Source organism: Pararge aegeria, chromosome 23 (assembly GCF_905163445.1).
Source record: "Pararge aegeria chromosome 23, ilParAegt1.1, whole genome shotgun sequence".
NCBI classification, from domain to species: domain Eukaryota; kingdom Metazoa; phylum Arthropoda; class Insecta; order Lepidoptera; family Nymphalidae; genus Pararge; species Pararge aegeria.
In genome coordinates, this window is record NC_053202.1 from 7,276,557 (window position 1) to 7,301,209 (window position 24,653).

The window sequence follows — 24,653 nt, forward strand, 5'->3', positions numbered from 1 at the left end:
GGCAGTGGGAGTGACTGTGGGTGTGAAGTAGGTAATAAATAGGTATATGACTTATTTTTGCCTTTATCAGAAATTATAAAATAATTTTCACAAACGAATTTAAAAGCAGTGCTTAACTCGGTAGTAAACCCCATTTTATCGTTCAATAATAAATAAAATAAATAAATTTACTACGACAATACACACGTCGCCATCTAGTCCCAAAGTAAGCGTTGCTTGTGTTATAGGTAATAAGATAAGTAATTAATATTATTGTATATAGATAAACACCCAGACACTGAAAAACATTCATGTTCATCACACAAATATTATCCAGTTGTCGAACCCACGGCCTTGGACTCAGAAAGTAGGGTTGCTGCCCACTTCGCTATTCGGCTGTCAAATCTTATAAATAAACCTTATAAGTGTATACATAAAATAATTTAATAATTATTATTGTTGAATTTCCTCCGCTGACTTAGAAGGGATTTGTGATATAATATCTTGAGGCACGCAAATTAAGTACCCTAAACACAGTAAGAACTTGAAGGCTTAAGGGCTTGTTAATTGTTATTAAAATAGGTAATTAGATTCCCTGAAGCTTTGACAACGTTTCAATTAACTTTATTTATTTTTGTTGTTGAAGGTGATCTTCTTTAGGCGCGACTAGGGAGTAACTCAGATTTTTTCTGACGGAAGTAACGCTTCCGTCTGACGGAAGCGTTACTTCCGTCAGACGTCTGCGTAGTTTCGGCTATTTAAAAATAATAATTTGGATTGGTCGTAAGTATATGTCATATACTCCACGCTTCTTGACTTATACACCAGCTAGTGGCAAATATCATAATCAATTTGGATTATTTATTTCCAATATTTTCAAACGTATCAATTGTGATTAGCGAAGTGAAAAAAAAATCAACAGTTTTAAAAAATATACTTTAAGTTTTTCTGACGATTGCAACATTGTATAATATTAAATGACAAGGTTATATGTACATGTGCTGATCTAACCTTCAATTTTCTACTCTCAATTATTCCATTTAACAAATGAAAATATTAAAAAAATATATAAAATGAAATAGTTAATATTAAATGAAATGGCGGAGTCCCAGGAACATTTTACTCGTTCATCAATAGGTAATTAATAATTGAACTTTTACTTCAATCGCGCGTTTTACTTCAATTAACACTTCGAAAGCCCGAGCATCCTCAGGAGATGTTGACTTTACAATGATTAATTAATGAGGATGCTGCGGTTTCGAAGCGAAGATCTGTTTGGTGTGGAGTATAAGGAAATCTTTGAGTTGTCTCTGAATAAGTTCAAAGTTTATATAAAACGTAAGCTTACAGAAAAGTCCTATTATAATATTAAGGATTATTTAAACGATAAAAAAGCTTGGGTGTGAATTGCTCTAGCTTCATAGCTTAATTTAAATTTACTGGAAGATGGTGATAACAAAAAAATTAATTTACCCGGCTAAGTTTGTTGTGGGCTCTTCTTAGACCAGGGCGCGTTTTGGAACCCTCGTAGCTTTAGATTTAAGTTGGCGAACGAAGTTATCACCATCCCGTTACAATTACGTAAACAAATATGTATGAACGCTTCATAAGTGCCTGTGATAGGCCTATATGAATATAGAAATTTTGAATTTGATTTTTTTTGAATTAGGATTGAAGAAATTATATATTACACCATACAGATTCTCCTGCTCTTCGCGGTGTATAGCAAATTAAGCTCATAATATATCATGGATTTCCGCAAAGTAACGCCTGCTTCTATCCCATAAACTCTGCAACTTAATAAGGCAGACCCATTTCAGTCCTAAAGATGGAATTTCCTCTTATTATTCAGGCGGCATTTATGAGTTATGCCCGGGTATAACAGTGACAAGGACAGACTTGCAAGCAAATAGCGCATTTACGTCCAACGGACGGGCCGTAATGTGTTCATTTTATCTTTATAATATTCTATTAAGCTTTTCATCACGGCCACTAAAGCAATCATATGTATTCCGTTTATGTGTGATAATCGTATACGCATTTCTACCGAGTGACATATCTTCTATCCATAGAATAAATGTTTTTTTCCATTTATAAAGTAGCCTACTTAAGTTTTGATGACCTCTCTCTCTGACGCAGTGGTAATCAGTCTTATAAGTTAGAAGTCCCCGGTTCGATCTCCGGTAAAGGCAAATTTTTTTCTCGTCTTATCTGGTGGGAGGCTTTGACTGTGGCTAGTTATCAAACTCTTGTAAAACCCTATCGACAAAGACGTGCCACCTAGGAATTTAGCGTTTCGGTACGATGTCCCGTCCCATATGGTTTTAATGGAACTGCAATACCCCCTGACAGGTGACCCCGTTACTATCTTAACCAATAAGGTTGGTCGACTTGAAGTGGAAAAAACGGATATATATAGACAGAATATGCTTTTGTCGATCGCGGTATAAAGTAGCCACATTATCAATAGCCTACAGTTCATTGCTGGACTAAAGGCCTCTCCTAACAAAATGATATGCCCATAATCACCACACCTGGCAGACGGGATGGTGATCGCAAAAGTTTGTAGTAGTAGCACAGAGGACGATGCTGCCCGATTTGCGCTATATTCCCTTAGTCGCCTCGTACGGCATCTGCAGGAAGATGAGGGGTGGTGAGAACTGTATTCTAATCTGACGTCACAACAATGCTAGAACCCACATAACTTCTGAATTTTCGTATCTGCTCGTGGTTAGGTACCAACCTAACTTCCAAGCCTCTAACTTTGCGGCGATTTTTTAATAAATCAATCAAATTTTTATGTTACGGCGAAGGAAAACATCGTGAGGAAACCTGCAAGCCTGAGAGTTGTCCATAATGTTCTAAACGGTATAATTTGGAAACTTTTATAATTTTTTTATTAGTGTTTTCACCTCCTCTTGGAGGAATTATCACTAAGCAATATTTCAGATCAAAAGCACAGATACAGGCCGTCTCCAAACTTTTAAGTTAAAATTAAAGCACAATGATGATGGAAAAAAACATTTATAATACAAATAAATTTGTTCAATTAAATATTAATTAAAGTGTACCAAAATTAAATTAAATTACGTTGAAAGTTTGGACTAAGGATGACAATATTAAGACATTAAAATCTTTTGTATTTGAAATGCACGTTTATTAATCATTTGTGACTATTATTCTTTTCTTTTTCTTATTAGTAAATATTTATTAAATAAAATCTGCAAGTGGCATTGCAGGTTGCCCTAGTTTTTTATGATCATATAGTTTAATTTAAATTTTTGGATACTATTAAATCTGGTGAGTGTACAAATAAATTTTAGAACACCAAAATATGTACCACATTCTAGCAAATTATTATAGCATTTCGACGGCCGATTGGCGCAGTTTGCAGCGACCCTGCATTCTGAGCCAAAGGCCATGGATTCGATTCCCACTACTGGAAAATGTCTGTGTGATGAGCATGAATGTTTTTCAGTGTCTGGGTGTTTATATGTATATTCTAAGTATTTATGTATGTTATTCAAAAAAAATTTATCAGTCATCTTAGTACCCATCATTCATCTTGCCCCAAAGTAAGCGTAACACAAGCTACGCTTACTTTAGGGCTAGATGGCGATGTGTGTATTGTCGTAGTATATTTATTACTTATTATTATTATCTTTACTTATAATAAAACTGAAACTGGAAGATTTCTGTACATTTAATATATTATGAAAATTTTAACCGGGGGATGCTTTATCACTTTATAATCGATATAAAGTAATATAAATATTAAGTTTGATTATATACCTGCAAATTCAGTTTTAAAATATTCAAATTGAACCTATCGCTTAGAAATTGCGACGGGTATAGAATAACACGTACGGCCGCGAGTAACATAGTTTGGAAATAAAACAGGTCCACCTGGTAGGTAGCGGTGCGATTAGTTTTTAGGTGTTTTTCTAGGTGCAGAGGAAGTTGCGCGTGTCAGCTAGTTATTAAATAAAGTTATTCTATTCCATTATTTTTTATAAAAGGCATATTCTAAATTCGGCATCAGCGGTAGGAGACCCGTAGCTTAGTTGCTTAAAGCGCTCGGGCGGCGATTACCAAAATCTCTCTGGCAATGGTCTGAGCGCTTTAACCAACTAAGAGTGGAGTATACAGTAGAGAGAGAGTAAGAGTAACTAAGGGGTTGAAATTTGATTTATATACATTTTAAATTTATAAAATTTGTGTATACTGCATCAATCCGCACTAGGCCAGCGTGGTGACTACAGACTAAAGACCTACAGCCTTTTTTGATATTGCCCAGTTGTTGATCATGAAGATAAAACCTGCATCTCACGGTTCTAGGCGTTGCGCTATTGTTTAATTTACTGCACCGATTTAGTGAACAATGAAACCAAACAAAAGCAATCCAATGTGTGTTTTCATTACTGCTGCTATTTACCTACCCATTATTTGTATTGTGTTTCAGGATGCATGATATTCGAAATGCATTTTATTTTCGTTCTGGTCATCTGAATATTTCCAGTCACAACAAGGTGAAGCTGAAAAAATGGCGTTTACTGTTGTTATTGTAATTGCGCAATTTTAATATTTTTTTTATCTGCTTCGAGTTGTACGTTTGCTCTCTGTTCTGATAATCGCAATATTGGGTTTAGGACGATCTTTCTGGTACAGCAGTGATCGCTGTGGGTATGAGTGGGGTCACGGATTCTTTTTTTTTTTTTCAAATATTTCATTATTCAAGCAGGCACATGAATGAATGGCCCTTTTAATGCGTACAATTACATGGAAAATGTGTAAATAGAAGTGAGTTGATGGCGATAACGACATTCGTTGACTTAAAACTAAAGCTACAAGTTTCAAATCTACAATCGACGACCGATTGGCGCAGTGGGCAGCGAGCCTCCTTTATAAGTTCAAGGCTGTGGTTTCGTTTCCCACAACTGGGAAATGTTTGTGTGATGGCCATGTACGTTTTTTATTGACTGGAAAAACGCACATAACTTATAAAAGTTAGAGGTGCGGACTGGGATTCGAACTTGGCCCCCTGAATGTGAAGTCGAGCTCCTACGCACTGCGCTATCACCGCTTAACTTCTTCTCAGAATATAATAATAATTCCCATCCCATCCCATTATAACAAAGTATTACACCTGCTTGATTTTACTTTCGCGAACGATTTCGCGGACAAAAACTAGTAAAAATATACCTACCATACGATTACAAGTAATTTGTAGTTAAATTTTTCTATAAAATAAACGTAAAAATTTATTACAACAAAATTCATAGGAAGTTATCCATTTAGTAACGTCCGGCAATATTTCAGAGCTAAAAAATCTGGAAGTGATATCTTTATAGTTTTTTTAAGTGTGACATAACGAACTTTTTGTTTGTCGTTATCTAACAGTCAGTGTCGGAGCATGTATGCAACTTATAGCAGATATATCATTTGATGAAAAAAAGAAAAGGGGAAAAAGTGTAAATGTTAAGGAAATGGAATAACAAATATGAGATTTAATAACGTTAAAATGAAAGTGCTTAGTAAAATGCAAGAAAGGAATAAGTTTTGGCAACATTGAAAATCTGACGAAGCACAGCGCCGTTAATATTGTTTTTAAAAACTCGACTCAGTAATCCTGAGATTAACTACTCGTAATCATTGAAATGTGAGCTTGATTCCATGTTTTTGTTTATTTTGGTTTATGTTCTAGTTGCCTGTCGCTATGTGCGACATTCACTGTGTTAGCTTGTTTTTTTTTTCTATTTTCTGTATTTTTTTCTAGATTCAACACGATATATTCTTTCATTCTTACAAGAAATATATAGTTTATTTGAAATTTGATCATGCCAATAGATATAATATATATCAAGGCCACGCTTTGCAAACGTTATAAACATCAAAGAGTACTTTACGTATGATATGATAAGAAGGTTTTAATCTGAATCGGAACAGCGTGGTAGGTCTAAATTTTACCTTTTTCACATAAACAAGAGATACTCTTATTAGGCTAATAATTAAGACGTACGTATTTTCATTTATTGTTCATTTATAAGATTTGTTTGCACACCGCAAGTTACAATCTAAAGAAAAGCAAAAACTAAAAGTAGTAAAATACAAATACCTTAGTAGCGATCTCTGCCAAGCAACCTTAGGATTTAAAAAAACCAAGAAGAAAAAATTATGTTTTATTATTAATAACATGAGCAACATACTTAAACATTATGATTATTTACTTTATTTATCATTTGGCATTATTAAAAAAAGTATTGTAAAATTTGTAACACAAAACCGTATCCAGTATTTTATAACCCTGTAGAATGAAGCGGTGAGTTTAAATAGGGACTTCCTGTCAAGAGGTCTCCCGATCGTTTTGAATGACTATTGTTTTGTTCAATTTATATTTCGATGAGTAGCTTTTTAGCGTATATAATATGGTGTATGTGGGTGCATGCGTGTGTGTGGATTTGTGTTTGTACGTTTGATAGCATTTTGCTGAAAACCCAATGAGACCTAACTTGGATGTATTGGATGTTTGACCAAGTTCTTAGAGCCATAATTTTTTACCTACCAGTTGTACCTGCTACTAAATTTAATTATGTGATAATGATAATCGACGTAAACACGTGGTCATGTGGAATTCAGAAGCGTTCTGGAATGTTCTTAAGAGTGAAGGAATGAAAAATTTAATGGTGAAAAATAATTTGATCTCATTGAGTAATAACAATAATAAATAAATATACTACGACAATACACACATCGCGAACTAGCGTCAAATAAAGTGTAGCTGGTGGTAAGGGTACTAAGATGACTGATGAATAATTTATGAATAATACACATAAATACTTATAAAATACCTATAAAATACAGATAAACATCGAGACACTGAAAAACATTCATGTTCCTCACATAAACATTTTCCAGTTGTGGGAATCGAACCCACGGCCTTGGACTCAAAAAGCAGGGTCGCTGCCCACTGCGCCAATCAGCCGTCAAAACTTCCAACTATAACACAAATAGTGGTCATCGTCGAGTACAAATAAAAGAAACTGAAAAAAAACCAAATAAATTACAGTGTTTAAATGCGTTTTAAAAAATCCTAGAAGAATTTTAATTTCTTCTCTACGTTAAAAAATACAAAAATACATTTAAAGTTTGCAAAAGCGATAATAACTTTGTATCGAGGTTTATTAATAAAGAAAATGAATTATTAAACATGAAATTCGAGGAATTTAACCGTTGAACAAAACATCGTATATTTTAACTGTAAATTTATCCTAGAGAACAAAAGAATTTCGTATTCGAGGTCTTATTGAAACGGATTACGGTTGTATTATAACAATTCAGCGTTATTAATTTATTTTACTTAATTTAATGAAAGAGTAAAAAATTCATTTCGGTGAAATTTCATTTCTTTACATTCGTTTATTTGAACTCTGGGAAACGTATTTTATAACATTACAAAGTTCTAAGTACCTAGAGATAGTCTACCTATTCGATCGTGTGATATGTCGTGTACAACGATATGTATGGATGGAATCGAACGAGGGCCATATATTGAAGGTTTTCCATTCTGTTTCTTGTTAGTACTGTTTCCCATTATTGTAAAAAAATTGCGCACTTTCCATTAAAATAAAATGACCCGCAGATATGTCAAAAAAAAAATTTAAGCTCAAAGAGGTCCCCACTTTCTGTCTGTGTTCTTCAAAGTTTAGGTAAATACACTCCACATATTCTGATCGCTGGTTATCATGAATATTTACACTTATCACAATTCGAAAGCAACTTGGAACAATAATTTGTACCTAGTACTTTCTTCGTTTACAATGTCCTATATAATATAATTGAACTTTCCTATTAAAGATTTACTACAGTGCGCTTGTTAAAAAACTTATTGAGAGAGATTTTTACGAGACACCATACGGTAATTAATATGATGGATACATTGCTTTTGTTTTCATATTCAAAATCAGTATCCACCAAAATGTCACGGGCTATCAGATAATCCAGTATGCTTGAGCATTTTAAATTTAATTTTCGAGTTTTCCTTTTTGAGACCCTAAATAAATATTGCGCAGCCGTTTATTTCATTATGTTATTACCTCAAACATGTAACATATAAAACGACCTTTTTATAATTTATTTAGCTTAATAATTAAGTATTGTTTACGTTAACAATACAGTTTTTTCTTTGGCTACTTTCTGACTCTCTAGATATTTTATTTCAAACAGCTGAGCATAGGTCTTGTAACTAATAAAAAAGAGGTGCTCAGAGCTTGGACCTTCCATAAGTCTTAATTGTGGGAAATGCATAACATGCTCTCAGTCTCAGGGCAAGCCGGACGACGTTTTCAACATCCAAACTCTTAGCTGAGCTGATAATGAGAATTTGAGGATGGGTGAAACCTTACATATAATAAATGAAATCCACAGTAAGACCATAAAAGTAAGAATATGCCCAAATATTTTAACATAAAGTTTCGGCCACTTTGCTTATTTGGTACGGTGATGGTTTCTGATTTTAGAGATAAATTATGAAGTTATTTATTTCTTATTATTGAAAGCCATTAATTTACTGTGGGCGTTAATAATGAGCGAATATTTTTTTCTTACACCCGAGAATACACTGCATTTCTAAGCCCTCTTTGAAATTAATATTACCTTATATATATTAATATCATAAGAAACATCGTGGACCCTAGAGGATCCCTACCTAAATAGGTATTATTTTAAATGCTTCTATATTCACCATTTCTTAACAGTGAATTAGTACTCATACTTAGCCGCAGATTTGCTTCGTTCGGCTTTCGGTTTCTATTTCTACCTATCTCGAAATAATGAGTTGAAGCAAGTCGTATTTTAGACTGCGCATTATGTCCCAGATATATGAGCTTTCTCTGTTATTTTTAACAAAAACGCTAGAACCATTTTTCTGTTATCCGTATTACAGGATGTATTTTAAATACGAGTAACAAGAGAATTACTTTGTTTTTATTGTCTTTGTTGCAGATAGAACAGCCGATAGAAATAATAGAAAAATACGTACTCCATAAATATGAAGTTATTATAGCTGAAAATGTATGTGAGAAGAACATTGGAAATTGGTTCGGAGACAGTTAAAAAGAAAAAAATGAAAATCTACTTGGCCCAGAACTTATTACAATAACTTAAGTGAGGATGATCAATGAAAAGGTATCAAGAATAAGGACTGAGGAAGTTTGTGACGATGAAACTAGTGTAAAGAGATTTAGACAGGAAAGATAAAGGTAGGTAGGTTAGTATTTATTTATATTTTTCAATATAAGTTAATCTAATAATACTGTTTCTATTTTCAAACGTGTTAGTCGAACACACCCAAGTATAATTCTACCACCTTGTCTTGCCAGTACAGTTTAACCATAAATTCAGATTTCTAATTGTACTTCCTCATTTGTGTAGCGCGTGAATAAGTACGATGCTTATTGGTCAAAATGATTAGTTTTTTTATTTCGCTTTTATTATAAATACTTACTACTACTAGTATTCTCACACAATTTTTATAAATCTTAAGTATTTATTTATTAATAATGTAACAATTGGCCGATACGCATTTGTAATATTAATATTAGCATTAGTTTTTAATTATTATAGTTAAATCAGTGTTGATGGTTATTAGTAATGTGTTGTTCAGACTGCCCCTTATGGATCAAGTAAACGTGACTCGGAACTTGACGAGCAATGCGACGGAGGTTGAAGGCCAAGAATGGACGCAGACGGTGATGTTCAAGCTGCGGACCGCAATACTGCTGCTGATCGTAATCATGGCTGTGCTGGGGAACATGCTGGTGATAGTCAGTGTCATGAGGCACAGGTAAAATATTATTAAGAAGTATTAGATAAAAAAATAAAAAATAAAGGAAAGTAATAACAAAGCATTTAATTATTTAAAATCAGAATAGTGTGTCAGAAGGCTTGCCACAGGAGTTATTCTCGCGTTTTGATTTCAAACATCACTTTAGCATATAAAAAAACAAAGACACATATTGCAAGATTTACGCCTGTAGTGAAACCCCTACGTACGATCCCGAGGTAATCACCCTACATAATATCCTCTCACCGCGAACGTAATACGAAGCGACCAAGGGAATATAAAAAAGAACGGGCAGCGTCCTCAGTGCTACTACTACTACTACAACTACTACCGTCTACTGCGATCACAAACCTGGCGTGTGATGAATAAAAATTTATCTAATTCCATCGAAGATTAGCACCAAATTATATAGCACGGCTGATGGATCAAAAACCGTTAAAAATAAGCAGACGTGTTCCGGTCATAAAACAATTTGAATTGCTACGTCTATTACTTAGATTTGTAAGGCAATACCTGATACCTGATATTATCTAAATCAACCTTTTCTTTTACAGAAAACTTCGTGTCATAACAAACTACTTCGTCGTATCACTAGCTTTTGCGGATATTCTCGTCGCCATGGTCGTTATGCCCTTTAACTTCAGCGTGCAATTCTATAACGAGTGGATATTCGGCTCCATCATCTGCGATCTATGGAATTCATCTGACGTGTACTTCACATCGACTTCGATCTTGCATCTGTGTTGTATATCCGTTGACAGATATTACGCTATCGTGAAACCTCTAAAATATCCAATCAAAATGACGAAAAAGGTTTGTAACTTTTTATTTTATACATATCTAGTTTATCCTTGGATTCTTCCACTTTGCTTTGTGTTTAAAATAATGAATAGTTTATCAGGCAATCCTCCAACGATATTTTTTATTTAAATATAACCTTTAAACTATTGGGCTATTGAGACTAACATTACTTTAGTGTTGTTATAGTATATTTGTTAGTTTGGTTTTCAAAATTAAAAATGTAATTTAATTCAAAATAAGAATGTAAATAACGCGTTAAAAGTAATTTTGTTCACTATTTTTTTAACAATTTTCATAGATTTTATGTATTTTCGTATCTTGAATATTTATTCACTTTTAACATTTAAAGCAAAGTTATGTTCTTAAAACGTTTTTGTTAAAATAATCGTCTACTTGTAAATGTTATGCTACTAAAAGGGTTATTTGGAAGAGGTTAACTTTTACAAATTTAAAGCTATACAAAGGCGGATAAACTTTTACAAGGCAAATGTTGTTATAATTTAATGAGTTTTAACAGCAGAAAGCTTTTAAAGATACTTAATCGAATGTTTTCGCCACGGAGTCTAGTTTATCTCGCTTGTGCTGAATTAGCAACATGGCAATTATTTCGTTCTTCGCATAACTTTATGTAACGCTTAACAAACAATAAATAAAAGCTCTCAACTGAACATCGAAAACTTTATAAGTATTTAAATAAGGTGGATAGAACCTAATTGATATTTTCCATTTCTATTTCAGATGGCGTTTGTTATGTTAGCAGCAACTTGGCTAAGTCCTATAACAATATCATATGCGCCTATTTTTATGGGCTGGTACACGACCAGTTACCATTTAAAAAACCGGAAACCAAAAGAATGCGAGTTCATAGTTAATAAACCATACGCAGTGATATCCAGCTCGATATCGTTTTGGATACCATGCACAATAATGATATTTACGTACTTTGCCATTTTCAAAGAAGCAAATCGTCAAGAAAAGGCACTTCATGCCCGAGCTGGTAATGCAATGCTTATGCATCGCCATTCAAGAGACGTCGGTGATAAAAATGGACTACATATCAACGCCAATACTCCAACCAAAGATAAGAATATTTTGAAAATGAAACGAGAGCACAAAGCAGCGAGAACGTTGGGCATTATTATGGGCGCATTTATCCTCTGCTGGCTGCCATTTTTTCTATTCTATTTGTCGACATCATTATGTGATACTTGTGAATACCCCGAAGTAGTGAGTGTAATCATGTTTTGGACTGGTTATTTTAATTCAGCGTTAAATCCGATTATTTACGCGTACTTCAATAGAGACTTTCGCAACGCTTTCAAGAACACATTAGCTTGTGCGTTTTGTAGTTTTTGCCGTCGTGGATCTCATGATTCGGATGCGTTAGACAGATTGGACAGGCGGGCCTCAGCCCAGTTGAGAGTGCCGCTCCCTTCTAGAAGAGCGTCAGACCTTGCGTCTCTTTGAATATCGCCACGGCGTGACGAAGTGACAGCCGTATGACAGGCCTAGTGTCTCAACGAAATACTTTACGACGTAACTAATTCCGTAAGTGACTGATTTAAGAACAATGTAATTATTGCTGTAAATATTTTTAAATGAATCTCTCTATTTTGAATTGTTAGATATGGCCTTCAAGACAGTAATTTTTATCTTCGATATTTGAAATAATTAGTATTCAAACTCTCAAATAGTAGTTTTAACGGTATTTGTTTCTCTATGTGTTTTCAGTTTCTATAAAGAGATATTATGCTATACTTTGATTATATAACATTTAAATGTATATAGTTTGGTGTGTAAATACTTAGAAATTAGAAGTAAATGATTGTGGCTGAATGGATGGCCTAAAGCTAAAAATAACAAGTTTTAAAAGGCACATTGTAAAGGTACGTTGTAGATACTACTTTTATTAAAAGTATGCAGTAAATTAAATTTTTTAGAAATCACAATGTAAATAAAGATAAGAAGTGGTTATTAGGAATAAGTAGATGATCATAACAAAATGAATTTAGTTTTACGGCTATGATAATAAGTTGACATGTTTAAAAGGTTAAAGTTTGATGGCTATAGCCATGATACATTTTTCGCTTAGTACTAACTAAGAGAATTAGAAACCCAATTATAAGATAGAGAGTGGTGGTGCTAATACAGTTGGAGACAAATCATTAAACTAAATTGAGTCAAGAGTAATGGTTTATTTTTAAGATAACCAACTATGTTTAGTTTAGAGATTATGTGAACTGTATTAGAACCAGTGTATTTTTTTATTAAACTTTAACAAAGTAGAGAATTTTATTTATTTAATAGCGTAAACATAAACATGTTTTTTTTTAAATGTAATTAGCCTGTTTTCAAATCACTAATTTGACATCAAAGTTCACGTTTAGCTTTGTATTGAACTAATGAACAGATCTAACTTTTTGTTGAATTTAAATAAATTTTGACTTAGTTATTCGTTGAACCTCCTTTCCCTTAGCACCCACGGATAAGAGGCGAATTGTAATTTCGATGATAAAGTTTTGTATGCCGCCGGCGTTCAAGTTGTAAATAAAGTTAAGAGTAAACTTAGAAAAGTAGATATTATAAGTAGATTAAGTAAAGATAATTTATAGGATAATGTATTTCATTTTAAACATTAATAGAGAGATATGATAATGATTATGGGGACAAATAACGCTTCAATAGAAAAATCGAGTTTTAAAATAATTGATGTGCTATTTATTAACTTTAACAGACCGATTAGATTTTGGTGTGTTGGTGTCGTGTTTACCAATATCTGTAGACATTTTAATACTAACCTTGACTAATTCGATGGATAATTGCGATTTACGTCTAAAATTTTGAGCAGCGTGAGATGTTGTGCATGTAGATTTTTAAGACACAAAATTATAAATATCTATTGTAAAGAATATTTGTTTGTAAAAATGCATTGTTTTAATAGTGTAGTTTGTGTAAATAATATTATTGTCATTGTTTGCAAACTCATCTCTGCGAAACATATTTTCGAACGTTGTATTTTCAATTGATTTGCATATATTTTGTTTGAAAAGTTCTTTTTTCTCTTTATATATTTGCCAAAAATGCTAGACTAATCGAGTAAGATTTCGAGTGAAGCGTAAAATTACCATGATCAATTTTTCGTGGAATTCAAACTTGCTGACTATAGTCAGCAAGTTTGAATTCCACGAAAAATTAGTGATAAAAAACGCACCCTTAGTGTCTGGCAAGTTATTAGTTTATGTTATTTACGTAATTCTGATGAGTGTATATTTTGTGCATCACTTTTATAAATATCAGGGTGAAATGGTAAGAAGATTTCATAAAATTTTATATATTATCAATGTTCGTTTCATGGCACTAATTTATATTGAAGCAATGAATGAAAAATAATCCGCTGAACTTGTATCTGATTGAATGTAATTTCTTTCATTAAAAACGTCAACAGCATAGCTGCTCAAAATTTTCAAATGGACGCCAAATCATAGATTTAATATTTTCTTCGGTGTTCATCTTAATTCCTCATATATAATAATATCTGTCTGTCGATGTCCATAATATAGATCTTCGCTTAAACTCCGCGATGTCATAATACTTGTGAGTTGTTGAAAATTTCAGTATTGACAATATTTTTATTTCAATGTTCTTCTCTTCCTTTATTAAAGTTAGAAGAGATTTAAGACTCCATTTACACTGATATTGTAAGGTCGTTACAGACTTAAGCTACCTATGCTTTGTTTAAGATGTTTAAGAAGAGTTATTGGTATATCGGTGACAAAGAGCTGTAGGAAATAAAAAACCTATCCGTCTACTCCAAAATCAAATGAATATCCCAAAACTTAATACTATGTAAAAAAAGTTTGGTTTAAATAGCAAATTGAGAATAATATTCCAGATTAATTCCTTTTAAAGGAAAGTTTGTGTTTTTGATTTGAAGGAACTTTACAGAAAATCCGTACACTCGAAATTTTTACACTCACTAATGATGGAATAACGTGAATTCTGACACTTTCGACAGCTTCCATAAGATATCGCCTTTTTAAACTCAATGTGTCTTCCTTTTAAATAAGTATTTAAGGCTCAAGTTGTAATTGTATTAGAAAAAATTATAGGAAACAAAATTTTAGCATATACCTATATGGTCATACTCGTATAACCAATTTTTATCTAGATGTATTAATCATGTGAGCCCTAATATATGAGTTCGACTTTTTTAAGTCCGGGTTAGCGGCAGACATTTGGGACCTGGAACTCTTATCACGTAAATAAAACATAGAATTAGTTTTAAATGAAAAAAACGGTACTGTCAATACAATATTTATTTCAATGTGTTAATGGTCGTATGATATTCAAAATTGACGTCATCAAAGCTTAATTTCCACATACATTTAGAATACAGGAAGAGTGCAACTTTACTCCTTGTCCCCACTGTCACCGCCCTCGGGTTAGACTCATAAAATAATAATTGTAATAAATCTAAATGTTAAAATGGGCTGTAATTGTAATAAAAGTAATAATATATGGTTGTGAATTCTTTAGATATTACAGCTAACTTTTTAATGAAATCATATCTTAAATGTTATGTTTGTTTTAAAGTGCTTAAAAAATAATTACTCATGAAATATTAATCAATTTGTTAGAGTATTTAACGTTGTTTTTGAATCGTTTTTGTTTGTGAATTATAAATTTTATTTGTATAAGGAAGATTTCTAAGCCCAATTGAAATTTAATTTATTTCTGTTGAATCCGTCCAAAGTAATTTTATTTTAATCATTCACTCTTTTGTAATTTTTATCAGATGTTTAGTGTAAGGTTTTGAGGAAGTTAATTAGGTTGCTTAACTTATTTTGTATGCAGGATCAAATGACGTATTAAAACCTTTTACTACATAATTATAGAATAAAGGCACTGTCCCATTACTGCATCCGCGTAGAATCTTAACTGTGCCGGTCTAATATCAGTAAAAGTGAAAGATATATTACGTACCTAATACTACGGCTATTTAGCCAAACACAACATGGCGTGGCCTTTAACACAATAGGTTAACTTAATATCACCATCATTAACCACCCATCACAGGCCCACTCGGCGCGGGTCTCCCCTCAGAATGAGTAGGAGTCTGCCCGTTGTCTTCCATGATAGCGAAAACCGGCTCGGTAGACTTCACACGCCTTTGAGAATATTATGATGATCTCTCGGGCATTTAGATATCCTCACGGTATTTTTCTACACCTTTAAAGTGATATTCTTGTAGTGCAACTCCGAAAAGCTAAAGGTGGGTGCCGGGAAGCTCTACCACCGCTCTTTAGCTTTTATATTATATAATATACATAGCATTTGAGCCTCGTGGACGACATATCCAAGTAGACCGCGCGTCTATCAATCAAATGCATTGAAGTAAATTTTCGTGCGAAGCGCAGCAATGGAACAATGCCTTTAGACCCACTGAAATCTTCAGTAAGTCAGCAAAATCATGACGCGGTGAAATCAAGCTATTCTTTTTTACATTCGAATCGACAACTTCTACTGACATACAGTTCTGAAAGCAATCTTCAAAACACCTTGCTACTTGAAAACTTACACATAAGAGACGGGTTGACTGGTTTGGTCTAGCAGTATCGCACGTATGGCATGCTACGATTCTTGGTATATTCAGTGTTAATTAATATAGATATTTATTCATATGAAATATGTTATATTCAGGTTGCGTTACAGCCCACCCGTCCAACTTAACAAAATCTTTGTCAATCTCCCTGTAAGGAGGCACTTACTCATAAATAGAAGGAAAAAATAAAAAGTCCACAAGCTATGAATGCAGTGAACTTATGATACCGACAATTCTATTGAATTCGTAGCGTGCCGTGTCGCCGTTGTAGTCAGTGTGAGCCAGTCAACGCGTACCTTTACGGCACTATTCATTAACCCCTTATTGATAAACGTGTCGTACCGTCGGAACAGTTTCGCAGGATTATGTCCCACTTCAACTGACTCCTCCTTAGTCACTCTTCACAAAGTGGTCGAATCGTGATGACGATGATACATTTTCTTTGGCTACAGCAGCCCCCGCGATGCGCCCCCACTTGTTACGGTCAACGATGGAGAAGATCGGAGACAATAGTTGTCGGTGTGGTCCAACCAGCGAAGGAGGCAAGCCACAGGGGCATAGTACCTGGATCCTGGTGGAGGGCAGTGGTAGGTACTGTGGGAAAGCGCCAGAACGATATATTCTGAATCGGTTCACTAACAGAATTCTACGGACATTGTGTCTGTAGTACCGCGATGTAAAAAGCAACGGGATACTACTTCATTATTTATTCCCACGAGAGTTAAACTTCAACTCTCAGCACTTTTCAAATTTCAGGTCACAAGACACCGCGTAACTATTCCGACATTATGCCAAGCTTTATTCCAACAGTGTTAAAAAACGTGGTGCATTGTTGTAATGGTGACATTTTGATACGATCTGTCATTTGATAGGTGCTCTCAGCTAAAGTGTCACCAAAACACTGCGAAAATGTTCCGACGGCACGACACTTTTAGTAACAAGGGGTTTAGAGTCTAGATAATTTCTGTGTATTAATAAATATGGTGTAGACGTAAATTCATGTAACTCGAAAAATGTAAATAGTTATTGTGAAAATAATATCCCTAGGTACTTATTTGACTTTCATAGAACTTCTTCGATTATAAATGTAGGTAGTTCTAGTTCAAAGTCAAACAGCAATATGTAATTTTAAAAGTCATTATCAATAAGTAGATCAGTGTATAGAGTAGTTAATGGTAATAAAACATACTTTAACTTTATTTTGGATTTTAAATTCGTTTTGTTAGTCTATTTTGCATGAATCACTATCAATTTTATTATTTCCATCTTGGTATTCTCTGCTCGTGTGAAATGGATACCTTTAAAAAGTACTGAGCTTTATTTATTTACTCATAAGAGTTTCGACGTGCGTTCCTAATTAATTCCTCGAAAATATTTAAGAAGTTATGAATTGTACCTTCTTAGAATTTAAGTTTCACATTCACCACCAATTCGCAAAACGATTTGCTTCTGTCAGGTGAACCACGACTCGCAATTTTATTTGTTTTTTGTTTATTTCTCGGAGAATATTATTTAAGTTACGTTAATAGAACAAATAAACTATGTGTGGTTGTCTATCGTCAAGTCTTTTGTTTATTTGTCACCTGTTTTTCAAACCAGACAATATATATTTTTTTTAGTACTGTGATACGTTGTATTCCTCGTTAAAGGTTTTGTCACAGTAAATATATAAAAGCTGTAGGTACCTGTGCTGTTTGTGCATCTGTGTTAGAGTGCTGTTTCGAACAAACGTCCGCACAAACGCACACAGATGCACGCGGCGACGATGCCACAAATCTAGTACCCCAATAAGATCCTGCGACAACAGCTTTTGGGCCTCGTCAGTGCATACATGTGTATGAGTGTGATAATTCGAATGTTTATTCGTAGTTTCCATGCTTTAATATCGTAACTGTGGTTTAGTTATGGCTTGAGTATAATTTACATAGGGGAGAAGTTATTGCTAGCGCAGCCGCATTATAAAACTATTTGGACAACGCAGCAGCGAGCGCTGTGGATGTAAGCGTGATCCCGGTTTCGATCCTCGGCAGGGGAGGTTTTGGAATTCATAATTGAATTTTCTCTGGTCTGGTCCGGTGGGAGGCTTAGGCCGTGGCTACTTACCAACCTACCGACAGAGACGGGCCGTTAAAATTTAGCGTTCCGGTACGACGTCGAATAGAAACTGATCTTGGGTATTTTGATCATCACTCACCAGCAGGTGAGATTGCAGTCAATGGCTAACTTGTAGTGGAATAAAAAACCTTATAGAGTACACACGACTTGAAAACGCTGATTGAACAATCGTCGCTAGTGTGTACAGATAAGGTCGCTTAAGGTGCTAACCTGTCAGAAATGATTTTATAGCAACTGTCCAACTCATGTTATAGATTTTGTCACCAGCAATCTTCTAGGGTAAGTCACAGCTAGTATACAACAATAGGCAGGAGACAATAAAAAGATCCCCCCATTTTAACCTTACAAGAGATTGTGAATCCTGAAAAGAGACTTACCCCTGTTAAATATTACACTTATATGAGTTGAATATTAGTTTTACCCGTTTGCCCATACTCGGAGAAAGGATAAAACAGTGGGTAGATAAAAGATTCATCCTTACCCGTGGAGAATGTCTCCAGTACAGCTGGGATGCGCCCAACGAGATAATCATCTATACCCAGTATCTCGTCTTATCTCTATATGTCTACCAAAAGAGTGGTGCTAACTGGTCTTGCTAGCATTGCTGGAAAAAGCTTGCTATAACTTCCCCCTTGAGATCTGTTATCCGTCTCCTTGAGCACTTCCGTGTGGGATGCGAGTAAGATGTCGATTAAGACTGTAATCTATTAAGTAGATACACATACATTGTCTTACGTACCCAAGCAGAGAGGGTAGCTGTTAGTCGAGTGACGGACAAGGTATGGTTTAAGATCTTTATTTCTCAAAAGAATTACAAAAAAGTAGCTTAGTTGAGAAAACATTACACTTAAAACTCAAACATGTTGTGAGCGTACACTATAGAAGGTACATATAAATCTATAAAGCATAACTCAATGCAGCTAAAAAAAAATGTTCATACAATCGGGTAGTTTCACAAATATTACCGAGCAAAAACATACGACTTAAAACTAAAGGTACGGATTGGACGTGTGCCTGCACTCGTGACTGTGTAGTAGTGAGCCAATGGATTGTAAGTACTACAGCGACGATTGTTTCTACAAACCGTCGACTATAGAAGAAGGCATGAGTTAAAATAAATACTAATCTACATACTAATATTAGTAGCATAGTAGGATTAGTCCTATGCTACTAATATTATAAATGGGAATGTGTGGATGTTTGTTACTCAATCACGCAAACCGGGTGAACGGATTTGGATGAAATTTGGCATGCATGTAGCCTTTGACATGGAAAAGAACATTTACCTTTTAACCTTGTTCTTAAGTAGTTCTCGAGGGAAAACTTAAAATGGTTTATAATAAACGCTAAGCTGCGGGCAGACAGCTTTGAAGTTTGGTATGCATGTCACTTATGGAAAAGGACATGTACTTTCCATACCGGTCTCTTAAATAGTTCCCGTGGTAGGATTAAAAATTAAAAACAAGCAAAGTTTATACTTAAAATCCTTTTATGTTGACATCGTGTAACGATAGCAGTGCAAAGTGATAGGTATCCATTTCGTTTAGATTGACGATATCTACATGATGTATGATGCCCTAGTAGGTATCACGAGGTTTTAGAACAGATGATTTAACTCTTCGTAACCTTTTTATGAATGAAGGCTTTTAGGTCGTATCATGATTATAAGCGTTAAATATCTATACCAACTATGTAATATTTCGTTGTATATAGTATTTTTAAATTATATAGTGTTACAAGTATATCAATACATTATCGTACTATCATTATCATTATAATAGATTCGTTGGAATTATTTGAAACAAAAATGCAATGGTCTCATTATGTAACACTGATCATATTCATGTCCAGTTTGTAAAATATGACTTAGGTTCGATTTTCAAAATTTAAAATTGAAATACCAAAACTCTGCTTTTCCGTGATACTGAAATTGTATTTCTGTGGAAAATGAATCATGTGTCGTCGAATTTCAACTGAGGGCATCTTAAGTGAGGCTAGAACCTAGACCAAAGGTGACATGAATATTATGTTGTCACAAATAATTTTGACTTATGTTTTCTGGTCTAGAGCTAAAGTGTATTTCTGGCTAGAGCTTTGTTTTACAAACACATAATTCCTATGCTATTTGTGTCCTGAGACTCGCTCTATTTGGCGGGTTAGGCCAGCGTGGTAACCTAACTTTTTTAGTGAAATATCTTACTTCAAATAAGAACAGTCATATTAAACGAAGTCTATATTCACGTAGTGTATAAAACCTCACAATAAACATAACGATAGGTGAATTAAGGCTTCTTCAAATAGAATGCGTTGAAAGCGCGCGTTATAGCGTTAATAATATCACATTTTAACGTCCTGCTCATTTGTTGTCATACTGGCATTAATTAGATTAGCGCAACGCTCTATAACGCAACAAACAATTCGCCAGAGTTGACATAACCTTTCAAATTAAATAAGCAGGGTTGTTTCCTACCCATTCTATCACATTTTCTGTCGTAATGCAGTATATAAGTCGCTCCGACTATATTGTCGGACGCTAGATTGTCAATTTGTATAAAAGTACAAAACCCAGCGCAAGGCCTCTGTAGGCCGCGGCACACTATTTGACAGTAAATTACCGTCACAGTATATCAAATACATGTATATATTGCACTGTGATATACAATATATACAAACACATATAATGGCTATAGCGCAGCGTCACGCAAGCGCACTGACGCGCGTTAACGCGTTTTGTTTGGAGGAGCCTTTATAATATTACTAATCGCCATCAATGTCTCTCATGGACTCTTCATAGTCAGAGTCAAAATCTTCTACGACGATAGAAGCAGTTCAAGCATTCTTCAATTGTCTCTTTTTGCTTCTATCCAACATTCAATAGATTGCAAAAAAATACATACGCAAATGCAAGAATACTATATTATATTATTGAGTCAACCTGAAAATTCTCTGGTTATGTTCTATGTATAATATGAGCCTGTTCCAGAGAAGAGCGCGTCAAATATACAAACAAACACAGTTTTTATCAGTTACGAGTAAGTTCACTCTATGAAACATATGACATTATGCACACCAGAAGTACATAAAAAAGAAAAGTATAACACAACAGCGTAAACGATTTGGCAGCCTTATCGCTTCATAGCTCCGTGTTACTACCGGGCCGAATCAGAAATAAGTAAGGTAAGAAGAACCAGAGTCACAAAGTAAGCTAACATTGACGTTGCTAATGTGACAGTAAGATTGATGACATACTGGTTTTTCCCCTGATTCAAGTTAATTAAGCTTAGTTTTCTTTTATGCGGGGGCGTATGATTTGTGCAAAGTAACGACTATTTTTATTAAAATTTCTGCCCATGGTAATTTTTTTTTATAGTTATAATTACGGGCTAAGCAGATCACGATAGTTAATATAAAGCTATCGCTTATATACAGAGCAATACTTTATAGGGCATGCAAAGAACTATTTCTGAAAAGTGGCCACTTGAGGCCTCTAATGATTCAGGCAACCACAGTAACGCTGGTTGGCAGCAGAAATAAGCCATATAAAGTATATTGTATGAACGTTTATTCAATTGAAAAGACCTTGTCAGCCGCTACATCGATATAATATAAATTAAATGGTTCAAACAAACTAAAAAGCACGCTTGGTATAAAAAACTAAACTAATTTCTACCTTTTAGTTTATTTATAAAAGCGTTTTTTTTTAGTTTTTCTTGATCTATTATTTTTATTAGAGCAAAATTAACCCATTCACTATCAAAGAGATAATAAGAGATCAAAGAGAGAAGTTGGTTGGAAATTAAAATGAACATCAAACCTGCCTTAGTGACTATAGCTAAAAATTATATAAATAAACAAAATTCTTATTTTACAAATTCAAAATTGGAATAATCTTCTCAAATTAGTTTATTGTCATCGGTCCTCGATATGTCTACAAAGTTTGAACGAAATCTGACCGTTTAAAGTGTGTCAAAATAGCGTCCAAAGAAGTCGGTTACAAACATACAAGTAAAGCTAATAAAACGCGTGAAAAAACCAAGTCAAGGATTCACTTATCAAAAATCAACGCTGATCTTAATACGGTAGTGAGAACAAAGGAACGCACAAGAACAATAGTATCACAAATTCAAACGGCCAAAATCTTAAATTGGTCTGAACAGCGTAGTTGCCAATGTTATCAAAGACACACGAGGCTTAACACCTACGCCTAAAACTGAAGGGCACAGGGCGGTAAGTTGCAGGACGTGCTTCTTGCATGCAGTGGCGTGCACTTCATACATGCACAAAAGCACTGCATACCCTAAAATTTTTGTATAACTCATAAAGGGGCAGGATTTTATGCCATTTTCCTTCTTTATGCATACCCTGGTCAAAAACTCTGTGCACGGCACTGCTTGCATGCCCTGTGAAGTATTGCTATATTTATAGACGAAGGTTTCCACTTATCATCAGGTGGGCCATTTGCTTGGTCCATCAATTATTACTTAAAAAAAAACTCATGAAACGTAAGGTTCAGGTATTATTAGTAAAATGGTAATGAAATCGCAAAGTTGAGTAAGATGGCGTAATATATTAAAAATTTAAAACAATACCAGCACGATCGTCGTAGGAACACGAGTGAGTTTTGCATAATTATTGCTTCTGTTGCTTTTATATACTTTTTATGCGTTTATCCAGGATAGAAATTCACTTTAACATCCATCGTGAAATGTTTTGCATAAATTATTTTGTGACGTGATACTTAACGCATATTCAAAAACTTAGTTTGATAGTCTATATATGTAAAACGCAAAGGTGACTAACTGACTGAATGATCCATCAACGCACAACTCTAACCACTTGGTGGATCGGGCTGAAATTTTAATAAGATTTTAAATAAGAAGGGTTTTTTGAAAATTCCAACCCTAAGAGGGTTAAATGGGGGATGAATGTTGGTAAAAAATCCTTCATTTATGAATTTATTTTTCAAGTTACATCCATAGAACTTTCATTTTAGGTTTTCGATTAAAAATAAAGAAATAAGTGTTTCACAAATTTTAAAAAATCAACCCCTAAAGACATCAAATAGGGGTGAAAAATTTACCTGAAAGTTACTGATATTTTTAAGTAATTTACGTTCATATTTTTCTATTCGCAGTAAGACACTTTTTTAAACCTTTGTAGTTAAAATTTACCGAATCAAAAATTGAACGAAACGTGTGCGAAGTCGCGGGCAAAAGCTAGTCTAATATAAAATACAATCATAGAATGTCTATACTAGAATGAATCAAACTAATATTTTGCCGCGGTTTTATATTTAACTAGCGGGGATCGCGACTTCTTCCGCGTATAAGTCAACCTTTAAAGATAGAAATATGCTGTCGCGGACTTCTTTTTTTTTTACTCTTAAAGAGGAACAACTTTGTCATTCATGATTTTATCATAACTTTTACCGTTTGCACAGCGCAAGCAGCGGAAGCTCTCAAAAGGGAAAAAGTCCCGATGAATACACTTTTATTGTACACCACAGAGAACATTTACAGAGATACAAATACAACACACAATACAAATAATTTTTCAAATCAGTCCAGAAGTTCTTGAGATCATCACGTTCAACTCAACACATAAACAAAAAATCAATGTTTGCACAATAGTATAAGATAAGATATATCTAAGTTACATAATGAGGCCATTCTCGCATCGTGAGATATAATTTACGGGTGAACACCCAATATGTGCGTGTAATCAAAAATGCTTTTTGCAAAATAAACAAATTGTTTCGTATATAATATTTTCTTGGTTTTATTTATAAACCCTTATCATCATAAACCCATTCCCGACCCACTAGGGGATAGGAAAATCCTGTCAGACGGCTATAAGCCATAGTCCACCACGCTGGCCAAGTGCGGGTTAGCGTACTTTACACACCTTTGAGAACATTATAGAGAACTCTCAGACATGCAGGTTTCCTCAAGATGTTTTCCCTCACCGTGATGTAATATTTATAAATAAATAATAAATATACTACGACAATAAACACACCGCCATCTAGCCCCAATTTAAGCGTAGCTTGTGTTATGGGTACTAAGATGACTGATGAATATTTTTTATAAGTAATATACCTAAATACTTTGAATATACATATAATAATAATAAATATACTACGACAATACACACATCGCCATCTAGCCCCAAAGTAAGCGTAGCTTGTGTTATGGGTACTGAGATAGCTGATGAATATTTTTTTATGAATATAATACACATAAATACTTATAATATACAGATAAACACCCAGACACTGAAAAACATTCATGCTCATCACACAAACATTTTCCAGTA

The 24,653-nt window shown here is 34.1% G+C and overlaps 1 protein-coding gene across 3 annotated transcripts; it reads left to right on the forward strand.

Moving 5' to 3' along the window:
- Positions 1 to 8,988: 8,988 nt before the first annotated feature.
- LOC120634378 (octopamine receptor beta-2R-like) lies at positions 8,989 to 13,515 on the forward strand. 3 transcript variants are annotated; one of them, XM_039904898.1, is made up of 4 exons: positions 8,989 to 9,244; positions 9,641 to 9,820; positions 10,375 to 10,633; positions 11,360 to 13,515. In XM_039904898.1, exons 2-4 carry the CDS (start codon positions 9,651 to 9,653, stop codon positions 12,086 to 12,088), a joined length of 1,158 nt encoding a protein of 385 aa, XP_039760832.1. In that variant the 5' UTR covers positions 8,989 to 9,244; positions 9,641 to 9,650; the 3' UTR covers positions 12,089 to 13,515. The 3 variants fall into 3 exon arrangements, with proteins under 3 accessions (XP_039760832.1, XP_039760833.1, XP_039760830.1); XM_039904899.1 differs by having other exon boundaries at positions 8,989 to 9,240; XM_039904896.1 differs by having other exon boundaries at positions 8,989 to 9,236.
- The last annotated feature ends 11,138 nt before the right edge of the window (positions 13,516 to 24,653 follow it).